At 45.2% G+C, this 12019-nt stretch overlaps 1 protein-coding gene across 2 annotated transcripts in view; it reads right to left on the bottom strand.

Moving 5' to 3' along the window:
* Positions 1 to 6249: 6249 nt before the first annotated feature.
* Positions 6250 to 12019, bottom strand: part of galnt11 (UDP-N-acetyl-alpha-D-galactosamine:polypeptide N-acetylgalactosaminyltransferase 11 (GalNAc-T11)) — a 34156-nt gene continuing 28386 nt past the window's right edge. For both annotated transcript variants that reach the window (XM_083546601.1, XM_083546600.1), the window contains exons 10-12: positions 11908 to 12012; positions 9837 to 9974; positions 6250 to 7794 (exon numbers count right to left, since the gene is read on the bottom strand). In XM_083546601.1, coding sequence (XP_083402727.1) covers positions 7663 to 7794; positions 9837 to 9974; positions 11908 to 12012 — 375 coding nt within the window. In that variant the 3' untranslated portion in view covers positions 6250 to 7662. The remainder of the gene's footprint in view (positions 7795 to 9836; positions 9975 to 11907; positions 12013 to 12019) is intronic.

Below are 12019 nucleotides of genomic sequence, written 5' to 3' on the forward strand. Positions count from 1 at the left end.
GAGTTGGATCCGATGGCAGGGAAGGAAGCTGGACAGACTCGGCAGACCCAAGCGTACTGTGAGGGTCTGCTGGGAACGTTTGGCCGAGCCTCCTGTCAGAGAGATCTTCAACTCCCACCTCCGGCGGAGCTTTGACCAGATCCCGAGGGAGGCCGGAGATATTGAGTCCGAGTGGACCATGTTCTCCACCTCCATTGTCGAAGCGGCCGCTCGGAGCTGTGGCAGTAAGGTCTCTGGTGCCTGTCGAAGCGGCAATCCCCGAACCCGGTGGTGGAAACCGGAAGTAAGGGATGCCGTCAAGCTGAAGAAGGAGTCCTACCGGGCCTGGTTGGCTTGTGGGACTCCTGAGGCAGCTGACGGGTACCGGCAGGCCAAGCGAACTGCAGCCCGGGTGGTTTTCGAGGCAAAAATTCGGGCCTGGGAGGAGTTCGGTGAGGCCATGGAGAAGGACTATCGGCTGGCCTCGAAGAGATTCTGGCAAACCGTCCGGCGCCTCAGGAGGGGAAAGCAGTGCCCCACCAATGCTGTTTACAGTAGAGGTGGGGAGCTGTTGACCTCAACTGGAGATGTCGTTGGACGGTGGAAGGAATACTTCGAGGATCTCCTCAATCCCGCCGTCACGTCTTCCATTGAGGAAGCAGAGGCTGAGGGCTCAGAGGCGGACTCGTCCATCACCCAAGCTGAAGTCACCGAGGTAGTAAAGAAACTCCTCGGTGGCAAGGCACCGGGGGTGGATGAGATCCGCCCTGAGTACCTCAAGTCTCTGGATGTTGTGGGGCTGTCTTGGCTGACACGCCTCTGCAGCATCGCGTGGCGGTCGGGGACAGTGCCTCTGGAATGGCAGACCGGGGTGGTGGTCCCTCTTTTTAAGAAGGAGGGTGTGTTCCAACTATAGGGGGATCACACTTCTCAGCCTACCTGGGAAAGTCTATGCCAGGGTACTGGAGAGGAGAATACGGCCGATAGTAGAACCTCGGATTCAGGAGGAACAATGTGGTTTTCGTCCAGGCCGTGGAACACTGGACCAGCTCTATACCCTCTACAGGGTGCTGGAGGGTTCATGGGAGTTTGCCCAACCAGTCCACATGTGCTTTGTGGATTTGGAAAAGGCATTCGACTGTGTCCCTCGCGGCGGCCTGTGGAGGGTGCTCCGGGAGTATGGGATCGGGGGCCCTTTACTAAGGGCTGTCCGGTCCCTGTATGACCGAAGCAGGAGCTTGGTTCGCATTGCCGGCAGTAAGTCAGACTTGTTCCTGGTGCATGTTGGACTCCGGCAGGGCTGCCCTTTGTCACCGGTTCTGTTCATAATTTTTATGGACAGAATTTCTAGGCGCAGCCAGGGGTCGGAGGGTGTCCGGTTTGGTGACGACACGATTTCGTCTTTGCTCTTTGCAGATAATGTTGTCGTGTTGGCTTCATCAGACCAGGGCCTTCAGCATGCACTGGGACGGTTTGCAGCCGAGTGTGAAGCGGCTGGGATGAGAATCAGCACCTCCAAATCCGAGGCCATGGTCCTCAGTCGGAAAAGGGTGGCTTGCCCACTTCAGGTTGGTGGGGAGTTCCTGCCGCAAGTGGAGGAGTTTAAGTATCTTGGGGTTTTGTTCACGAGTGAGGGAAGGGTGGAACGGGAGATTGACAGACGGATCGGTGCAGCTTCTGCAGTAATGCGGTCGATGTACCGGTCTGTCGTGGTGAAGAAGGAGCTGAGCCGCAAGGCGAAACTCTCGATTTACCGGTCAATCTACGTTCCTACTCTCACCTATGGTCATGAGCTCTGGGTCATGACCGAAAGGACAAGATCCCGGATACAGGCGGCCGAAATGTGCTTTCTCCGCAGGGTGGCTGGGCGATCCCTTAGAGATAGGGTGAGAAGCTCAGTCACTCGGGAGGAGCTCAGAGTAGATCCGCTGCTCCTCCACATCGAGAGGGGTCAGCTGAGGTGGCTTGGGCATCTGTTCCGGATGCCTCCTGGACGCCTTCCTGGGAAGGTGTTCCGGGCGCGTCCCACTGGGAGGAGACCCCGGGGAAGACCTAGGACACGCTGGAGAGACTATGTCTCCCGGCTGGCCTGGGAACGCCTTGGTGTCCCCCCGGAAGAGCTGGAAGAAGTGTCTAGGGAGAGGGAAGTCTGGGCATCTTTGCTTAGACTGCTGCCCCCGCGACCCGGCATCGGATAAGCGGGAGAAGATGGATGGATGGATTTTGTAAATAATTAAATTTTAAATAGATAATGAACAATATGAAATTAATTAAATGTTGGGGCCACTACCACTGATTGCCCACCTATTATTTGTACCATTATTACCATATTATTTGGATCACCAGCTTCCTGACAGGCAGGGAGACTGGGACTGAGACTGGGCGGGGTTACCTCCAGTATTCGGACAGTCAGCACTGGCACTCCTCAGGGATGTGTCCTCTCCCCACTGCTATTCTCCTTCTATACTAACGACTGCACATCAAGTGACCCAACTGTTAAACTCCTGAAATTTGCAGATGATACTACGCTCACTGGACTCATCCAAGATGGCGACGAGTTTGCATATCAGCAGGAAGTGAAGCTGCTTGTGCTATGGTGCAGTCAGCACAACCTAGAGCTAAAAAGTCTCAAAACTGTAGAGATGATACTGGGCTTCAGGAAACACCCCTCAGCACTACTCCCCCTCACAATATCTGACAGCCCTGTATCTTCTGTGGAGAACTTCAAGTTTCTGGGCACTAACATTTCCCAAAGACCTGAAATTGGAGACCAACATAAACTCTATTCTTAAAAAGGCCCAGCAGAGGATGTACTCTCTCTATGGCAATTAAGGAAGTCTGGTCTGCCACAGGAACTGTTGATGCAGTTCTACATCTTCGCACCCTGGACACAACCTCATTCAGCTCCTGCCTTCTGGCAGGCTACAGAACTCTGTTTACTAAAACTGCCAGGCACAGGAACAGTTTCTTTCCTCAGGCAATTACCCTCATTATCAACGGACTTGAATAATATGCCTTTCTTCATATTTATAACTACTGCATTTTAAGAACAGTCACTAATCACTTCATCCACATTACACACTATTACTGCTGTATATTGCACAAAAGTTCTAAAGTAACTCTCTTATGTGATGCACACTATGTACATTACGAGTCTGTCATATGCTCTGTATAATGTCTTGTATAGTCCAAGCTAAATGTATAGTTTATGTCTGTACTTTTGAGAACAGTTGAAGCCAAGTTCTTTGTGCGTGTCAACACACTTGGCCAATAAACCTGATTCTAAAAATCTGAAAAGTCTCCCCAAATGGAAGTACAGATATGTGATAAAGCTACTTAAATACAGTCATGATTTGCATGAACTTCAAATGTGAAAAACTATAAACCTTCTGTACTGTACTGGTATGTGCTGCAGTGTCCGTGTCTACCTTCTCACCATCTTTTGTTGCTCTTTTTGCACTTGACTTTGTTGTGCCCCAGTTAGCTTTGTATAAGTCTGTGTTTACTTTTTGTTAACCCTGTGTTACCCAGCTCCTGCGGAAACGCTGTTTCATCTCACTGTGTATGGTACTATATACACAGTTGGAATGACAATAAAAATCCTACTTGACTTCTGTAGCACTCACAAATAGACTGTATGGATAAGTGTTTGTGGAAACCTGAGCCTAAGATTGGAATGTGCTGCTTTTTGAACATCCCACATTTTGTCTCCATTTGCTCTTATAAAAAGCTCCATTCTTCTCTGAAGATGTTCCACTAGATTTGTGTTAATTCAGCCATAAACTCAGGTTGTGAGGTTGGAGAGGTGAAGAGACCTGGGGTGCAGTCACATTTACCCTAAAGGTTTTGGAGCTCTGAAGGAGGAGATCTTTCACGTTAACCCATCTAAAGCAGTTTTTGTGGACCTGGATTAGCACACAGGGGCATAGTCATGCTGGAACTTTTTTGTGTCTCATAGTGCAAGTGAAGGGAAAATCTATAGACATTCTATACAAATGTGTGCCTCCAACTTGGTGAAGAACTACAAATGGCTGAAAATAAAGTCAGGTGTCCCAATACTTTGACTTTATATAATATATGAGAGGAATATTAGAAAGTAGACTAGCAGGCTTCAGCTCAAAGGATAGATTTACAGGAAAATCACTCTTGGTGGACTATAAAAAGAGAGTGATGATCCATTATCTAGAACTTATGTACAGGCGCGTTGTAAAGATGTGATTTCAATTGGAGTCTTCACACTTTTTTTTCCTTAGCAAACTTCTCTGTGTCTCCTCAAACAGGAGAAAATCTCTGGCTGCTTTACATTTATAAACACAAACATTCCTCATAGCGTACTTGCCGTATTAAAAATACTTTTGTTTATTAGCTTTCCATTGGTGGAGTCTAGAGAAGATGACCATGTGACCTTGACTGTCATTGAAATAATTCTTGAAGGACGTGCAGACAAATGAAAGGTTTCCCGCAATCAAATTGTTTAGAAATGTACAGTGAGGAAAATAAGTATTTGAACACCCTGCTATTTTGCAAGTTCTCCCACTTAGAAATCATGGAGGGGTCTGAAATTGTCATCGTAGGTGCATGTCCACTGTGAGAGACATAATCTAAAAAAAAAAAATCCAGAAATCACAATGTATGATTTTTAAACTATTTATTTGTATGATACAGCTGCAATAAGTATTTGAACACCTGAGAAAGTCAATGTTAATATTTGGTACAGTAGCCTTTGTTTGCAATTACAGAGGTCAAACGTTTCCTGTAGTTTTTCACCAGGTTTGCACACACTGCAGGAGAGATTTTGGCCCACTCCTCCACATAGATCTTCTCTAGATCAGTCAGGTTTCTGGCCTGTCGCTGAGAAACACGGAGTTTGAGCTCCCTCCAAAGATTCTCTATTGGGTTTAGGTCTGGAGACTGGCTAGGCCACGCCAGAACCTTGATATGCTTCTTACAGAGCCACTCCCTGGTTATCCTGGCTGTGTGCTTCGGGTCATTGTCATGTTGGAAGACCCAGCCTCGACCCATCTTCAATGCTCTAACTGAGGGAAGGAGGTTGTTCCCCAAAATCTCGCAATACATGGCTCCGGTCATCCTCTCCTTAATACAGTGCAGTCGCCCTGTCCCATGTGCAGAAAAACACCCCCAAAGCATGATGCTACCACCCCCATGCTTCACAGTAGGGATGGTGTTCTTGGGATGGTACTCATCATTCTTCTTTCTCCAAACATGTTTAGTGGAATTATGACCCAAAAGTTCTATTTTGGTCTCATCTGACCACATGACTTTCTCCCATGACTCCTCTGGATCATCCAAATGGTCATTGGCAAACTTAAGACGTGCCTGGACATGTGCTGGTTTAAGCAGGGGAACCTTCCGTGCCATGCATGATTTCAAACCATGACGTCTTAGTGTATTACCAACAGTAACCTTGGAAACGGTGGTCCCAGCTCTTTTCAGGTCATTGACCAGCTCCTTCCGTGTAGTTCTGGGCTGATTTCTCACCTTCCTTAGGATCATTGAGACCCCACGAGGTGAGATCTTGCATGGAGCCCCAGTCCGAGGGAGATTGACAGTCATGTTTAGCTTCTTCCATTTTCTAATGTTTGCTCCAACAGTGGACCTTTTTTCACCAAGCTGCTTGGCAATTTCCCCGTAGCCCTTTCCAGCCTTGTGGAGGTGTACAATTTTGTCTCTAGTGTCTTTGGACAGCTCTTTGGTCTTGGCCATGTTAGTAGTTGGATTCTTACTGATTGTATGGGGTGGACAGGTGTCTTTATGCAGCTAACGACCTCAAACAGGTGCATTTAATTTAGGATAATAAATGTAGTGAAGGTGGACATTTTAAAGGCAGACTAACAGGTCTTTGAGGGTCAGAATTCTAGCTGATAGACAGGTGTTCAAATACTTATTTGCAGCTGTATCATACAAATAAATAGTTTAAAAATCATATATTGTGATTTCTGGATTTTTTTTTTTATTATGTCTCTCACAGTGGACATGCACCTACGATGACAATTTCAGACCCCTCAATGATTACTAAATGGGAGAACTTGCAAAATAGCAGGTTGTTCAAATACTTTTCCTCACTGTAAGTCTCTCTGATGCCCCCTGGAGGCTGAAGATCACATGACCACATGGCTTTGTGGTGATTCAGGCCTGGGTGATGTGAACATATATTTTCATAGCCTTTTTTTTTTTTGGTCACATCGTGAGGGTCGTCATGGTATCGGCCATGAACCTCTACGGCTAGTGACGTCACGTTTAACAAAAACGTATATTTGCAATGTCTTTATTGGTTCTGTCATTTACAAAAGAGAACAGTGGATATGAAAACACTTCATATTTCAAAATCAAGCCACAAACTTTCACAGCAGAATAAAATAAAATACAAATATTTACAGACGTTACAACCTTAATTTCATGCTCGGTGTGCACAGGGAATCCCAATCAGTCTTGTGTGTATTGAATAGTGTTTTACCTGCTTCTTGATGCACACCTGAGCTTCATCTTCTGTCCAGCTTTATCTATCGTTAGGCTTGTGCGATATAACCATTTAAAATCATCTTTACCTAAATCCTTCACTTTTCCATCATATCCAGTCGAACCTGGCAGATTTTACATGTAGGAGCTTCTTAAGTTACAAGCCATCACCTAAAAATACCTTTTTTCTTTTCTTTCCACAATAAAACGAGAGATGAAACACACAGATCACCTGGAAGCTCCGCCCACTTCCTTCCCCATTTCCTCCATCTTACACAGGATCGTTCACTTCCTCACAGGAACACAAAGACTGTTCAAAGATGCTGAGCGTCAAATGCGATCCATTGCCGTGTCTTTTAAATGTGACTATTTTAAGATAAATATGAAAAAAAAAGTATTTATATATAAAAAAAAAAAAAAGAGTCTACAAAGAGATTGAATAGTAATAAACATTAGAAAGCCGTTCATTTCACTTTAATACTAATTTCTTTTGTTCAAAGGCATAAATATCCACACAATTTCCAAGACTGGTGCAATACTCACCTGCATGCCTGCTATTATTAATTATTATTATTATTATTATTATAGAACACAATCCTGAACCTGAGCAAAAAGCTGGTCGTCACGTGCGTTTTGCGATCGTAAACCGTGAGCAAGGGGGGAAAAAAATCCATATCGCACAACCCTTAATGTACATTACGATTCTCTTTTTCCCAACGTTATTTCTTTATATACAAACGACAGCATAAAAAAAAAAAAAAAAAAAGAAGAAACCTGCACTGCGGTAAGATAAAAGAGTTCGCTGTAATTAAAACGGATATAAAGTACACGTTACACTTCTGAAACTGTCTGCAAACGGGTTACGCTTTTGACAAACTGAATAAAATGATTTATAGATAAAAAACTAACAAAAAAAAACCAAACAAAACAAACAAACAAAAGTTTCTGGTAAAGTCGTACAATATTTAGAAAAAAGAAAGAAATAATAAACACGTCTCGACAGATTCACTATATGAGCTGAGGATGTGATTATTAACGTGACGGCAAATCCCCTGTCAGGATTACTGACGATACGGAATACACGCTGCGTTCCTATTGGTCATTTCCCCCCAACAATTTATCAGCCGCTAGTTCACTTAGAGAGGCTGCAAAGGGTAAAGTGTGTGAGTGTGAGTGTGTGTGTGCGTGAGCCAAGTCCGAGCTTCATCATCCCTCCAGCTGCCACTGCTGGCCCTCAGAGCCGTCGCAAATCGCCATGGCAACGTATCCCTTATGGCTGAGCGGGTCGGGAACGGCCAGACACTGACCGACAGACACCTGGTACAGACGACTGTTTTTCTGCAAAAGAAGGTAAAAGAGAGGTGTTTTAATGATTATGGATATTTTTACGATAAGACCAAATAAATGATCAACTCAAAATGATCAAAAGTATTCGGATTTTCCCCCAGACATACGCCGCACACCTTAAAGACAGAACTGTAATGAATGAACGTTCGGTGTTGAGTCTGGTTCCTCTCGTGGTTTCTTCCTCGTTAAGTCTCAGAGATTTTTGCAACTGGCTCAACTTTTTAGGCTCTTTATCTCTGTAAAGCTGCGTCGAGACAACATCCATTGTTAAATGCAATCTACAAATAAACCTGAATGGAACATGAGAACCACAAAGAACCACTCTTCCTCAAACTGTTACCACAAAGTAAAAGGTTGGACCAATCAGATTTCAGCTGCCACATTGGCATCTATCTGCCAGAAGCTCTTCAGAGTGAACACCTGTGAGCACTTTTAGCATTACAATCATGTTGCTCTGTATGCGGTGGTGCAGCTGTGGCTACAGTAAAACGAGAATTGTATTATGTTTATTGGATTGTTGCTCCATTATACTGCGTTTCTCTGTAACTGATGACATTAAGAGGTGGATTAATTCAGGTGGGACACCGCTGAAGGTCTCGGTGTGATATGAACTGCCTGCTATTGTTAAATGTACCTATAAACGGGTAAAAATATCAAATGGTCAGGTGTGTGTTATGTGCATGGTGTTTGGTTATGGAGTTCAGACAGAGGAGGAGGATCAGAAGTGCTAAATATTAGTGAAGTCTGACCACACTGGACCAGAGGTTTAATAGAGTCACCGCTGTATACAGTAAAAATCCCTGCAATTAGTGTAATGAAGTGAGATTAGAGTGTGTGTGAGTGTGTGAGTGTGTGTGAGTGCTTTCGGTCTGAATCGAGTGATTAGTAAAGTGACACCAAGTTTTAAGTGTTAGAAGCAATTACAGAGCTTCATCAGCACACACACACACACACACACACACACACACACACACACACACACACACACACACACACACACACACACACACCTTACACCCTTATCACGCTGTACACTGTCTTTAACTATTATTATAACAATAATACATAACCCTTCTCTCTCCCTCCCTCCCTCCCTCCCTCCTCCAGTCATCCCTCTATTCCCCATTCTCTCATGCTTTCTCATTTTCTCTTTCTTTCTCCCCTTATCACTCCTTTTTTTCCATATCCCTGTCAGAACTGTTCTGCTATCCCTCTCCCCCTCTCCTCTATTACCCCCTCTTCTCTCCTCTATTACCCCCTCTTCTCTCCTCTATTACCCCCTCTTCTCTCCTCTATTACCCCCTATTACCCCCTCTTCTCTCCTCTATTACCCCCTCTTCTCTCCTCTATTACCCCCTCTTCTCTCCTCTATTACCCCCTCTTCTCTCCTCTATTACCCCCTCTTCTCCTCTTCTCTCCTCTCCTCCATTACCCCCTCTTCTGTCCTCCATTACCCCCTCTTCTCTCTGCATCTCCTCAATTACTCTCTCTTCTCTCATTCTCTCTCTCATTTATTCTTTTTTTTTATTCAATTGATAAATCAAACCTGATACCATCTGGCATTAAACAAGACATGTCAAATAAAGGATTGTAAAAGTCAAAAAGTCTCAGTCTCTCTCTCTCCCTCCCCCTCCCTCCATGTCAACCCTTTTTCTCTTTGAATCTCTCTCTCTATGGAGTTAAACATGTTCCTGAGGTAGCAGTGAACAGTGGTTCTGTCTTCCTTTCTTCTTTCTGAATCCACCTGTTCCATCCTGATGTCCTACTCTTGAATGGAGATCTCTTTTACTGAGCAATTTAATATTTACAGCTCAGGACCACCGTTTGCATGAACAGTTCTGTATTTATGGACTATGACTGAACCTCAGCAATGATAAAGCTGTAACGAATAGACATTGGGTAATGAGGATGAGGTTTCCTTCTGAGTTCTGTGGAGAAGTCACTGAGAATGTGTGCTGCATCCAAAGACACATCCAGAACACTTACGCTAAAGGAAGTAAAGGGGAGCGAAGAAGGAATTGAAGACATCTCACCCCAAGACTCCATTGCTGAGAGCCGCCCGAGCCATGACACTTCATGAGGCGAGGAGGATCAACCGAGCGGATCTCCGACATGTCCAAACACAGCAACCCGGCCAGGATCAGCTCGTGCTCCTCATCGTACGCCCACTCCTATACATGCGCACACACACACACACACACACACACACACACACACGTTTTTAAACTGCTCGTGTGAATTGAATAGAATAAAAGAGAAACTAAAAACTTGAAATTACACAACACAACAAAGATAGAAAAATAGAAAGGAAGAGGAAAAAAAGCAGTGGAGCAAGAAAGAGGAGAAGAGAGATAGAAATAAAGAGAGAGGGGGGGGATTGAGTGAGCATAAAAAGACATGGGGGACAGTGAGAAAGAAAAAACCCAAAGAGAGATGGAAAAGAGAGAGAAAGTGTTAGTGAGAGAAAAAAAGAGGGAAAGAGTGAGAGAGAACAAGAGAGAAAGAGTTGGTAGAGAGAGAGAGAGAGAGAGAGAGGTGGCATGTTTGTCGTCTTGCTGCAGCTGCTGCGTGAGTCACTCGACTTTATAAACACCTCCAGAAAATGCAGTCTGTAACCAGATGGTCCAACCAGCAGAAGCGCCAAAAAGCAATTTAGGCAGCGGAGGAATAGAAACGAATAAAACTTCTAATTACACAGAAACAGAGGCAGAGTCCACACACACACACACACTCTCTCTCTCTCTCTCTTACACACACAGGTGAAGGAGCTCAGAGTGTGTATGTGTGAGAGAGAGTGAGTGAGTGTGTATGTGTGTGAGAAAGAGAGGCTGTGTGTGCATGTAAAAAAAGAGAGGCTGTGTGAGAGTGTGTGTAAGAAAGAGAGGCTGTGTGTGTGTGTGTGTGTGTGTGTGTGAGAAAGAGAGGCTGTGTGTGTATGTATGTGAAAAAAGAGAGGCTGTGAGTGAGAGTGTGTGTAAGAAAGAGAGGCTGTGTGTGTGTGTGTGTGTGTGTGTGTGAAAGAAAGAGAGGCTGCATGTGTGTGTGAGTGTGTGTGTGTGTGTGAGAGAAAGAGAGGCTGTGTGTGTGTGTGTGTGTGTGTGTGTGTGTGAGAGAAAGAGAGGCTGTGTGTGTGTGTGTGTGTGTGTGTGTGTGTGTGTGTGTGAGTGTGTGTAAGAAAGAGAGGCTGTGTGTGTGTATGTGAAAAAAAGAGAGGCTGTGAGTGAGAGTGTGTGTAAGAAAGAGAGGCTGTGTGTGTGTGTGTGTGTGTGTGTGTGTGTGTGTGTGTGTGAAAGAAAGAGAGGCTGCATGTGTGTGAGTGAGTGTGTGTGTGTGTGTGAGAGAAAGAGAGGCTGTGTGTGTGTGTGTGTGTGTGTGTGTGAGTGTGTGTAAGAAAGAGAGGCTGTGTGTGTGTGAGAAAGAGAGGCTGTGTGTGTATGTGAAAAAAGAGAGGCTGTGAGTGAGAGTGTGTGTAAGAAAGAGAGGCTGTGTGTGTGTGTGTGTGTGTGTGTGTGTGTGTGTGTGTGTGTGTGTGTGTGTGTGTGTGAAAGAAAGAGAGGCTGCATGTGTGTGAGTGAGTGTGTGTGAGAGAAAGAGAGGCTGTGTGTGTGTGTGTGTGTGTGTGTGTGTGTGTGTGTGTGTGTGTGTGTGTGTGTGTGTGTGTGTGTGTGTGAAAGAAAGAGAGGCTGCATGTGTGTGAGTGAGTGTGTGTGAGAGAAAGAGAGGCTGTGTGTGTGTGTGTGTGAGTGTGTGTAAGAAAGAGAGGCTGTGTGTGTGAGAAAGAGAGGCTGTGTTTGTGTGAGAAAGAGAGGCTGTGTGTGTGTGTGTGTGTGAGAAAGAGAGGCTGTGTTTGTTTGTGTGTGTGAGAAAGAGAGGCTGTGTGTGTGTGTGTGAGTGAGAAAGAGAGGCTGTGTGTGTGTGTGTGTGTGTGTGAGTGAGAAAGAGAGGCTGTGTGTGTGTGTGTGTGTGTGTGAGTGTGTGAGAGAGAGAGGCTTTATAATTCGTCTCTTTGAACACACTCGTAATGGTGATTTGAGAGTTGGAGTCGATGTTGAGTTAAACAGAGATAAAGAGATACAGTATATGAGAGATCTGTGAGACGTGTACCTGTTCAGGGTCCTGAGAATCGCAGGGTCTCACCACCACAGCGCCGCCCTTCTGGCTGGGACGCCCCTGAGCCACCAAACACTTTTTGGCCAGCAGATTACGCAGCTAACAG

This window comes from Silurus aristotelis (genome assembly GCF_946808225.1).
Source record: "Silurus aristotelis genome assembly, chromosome: 1".
NCBI classification, from domain to species: Eukaryota; Metazoa; Chordata; class Actinopteri; order Siluriformes; family Siluridae; genus Silurus; species Silurus aristotelis.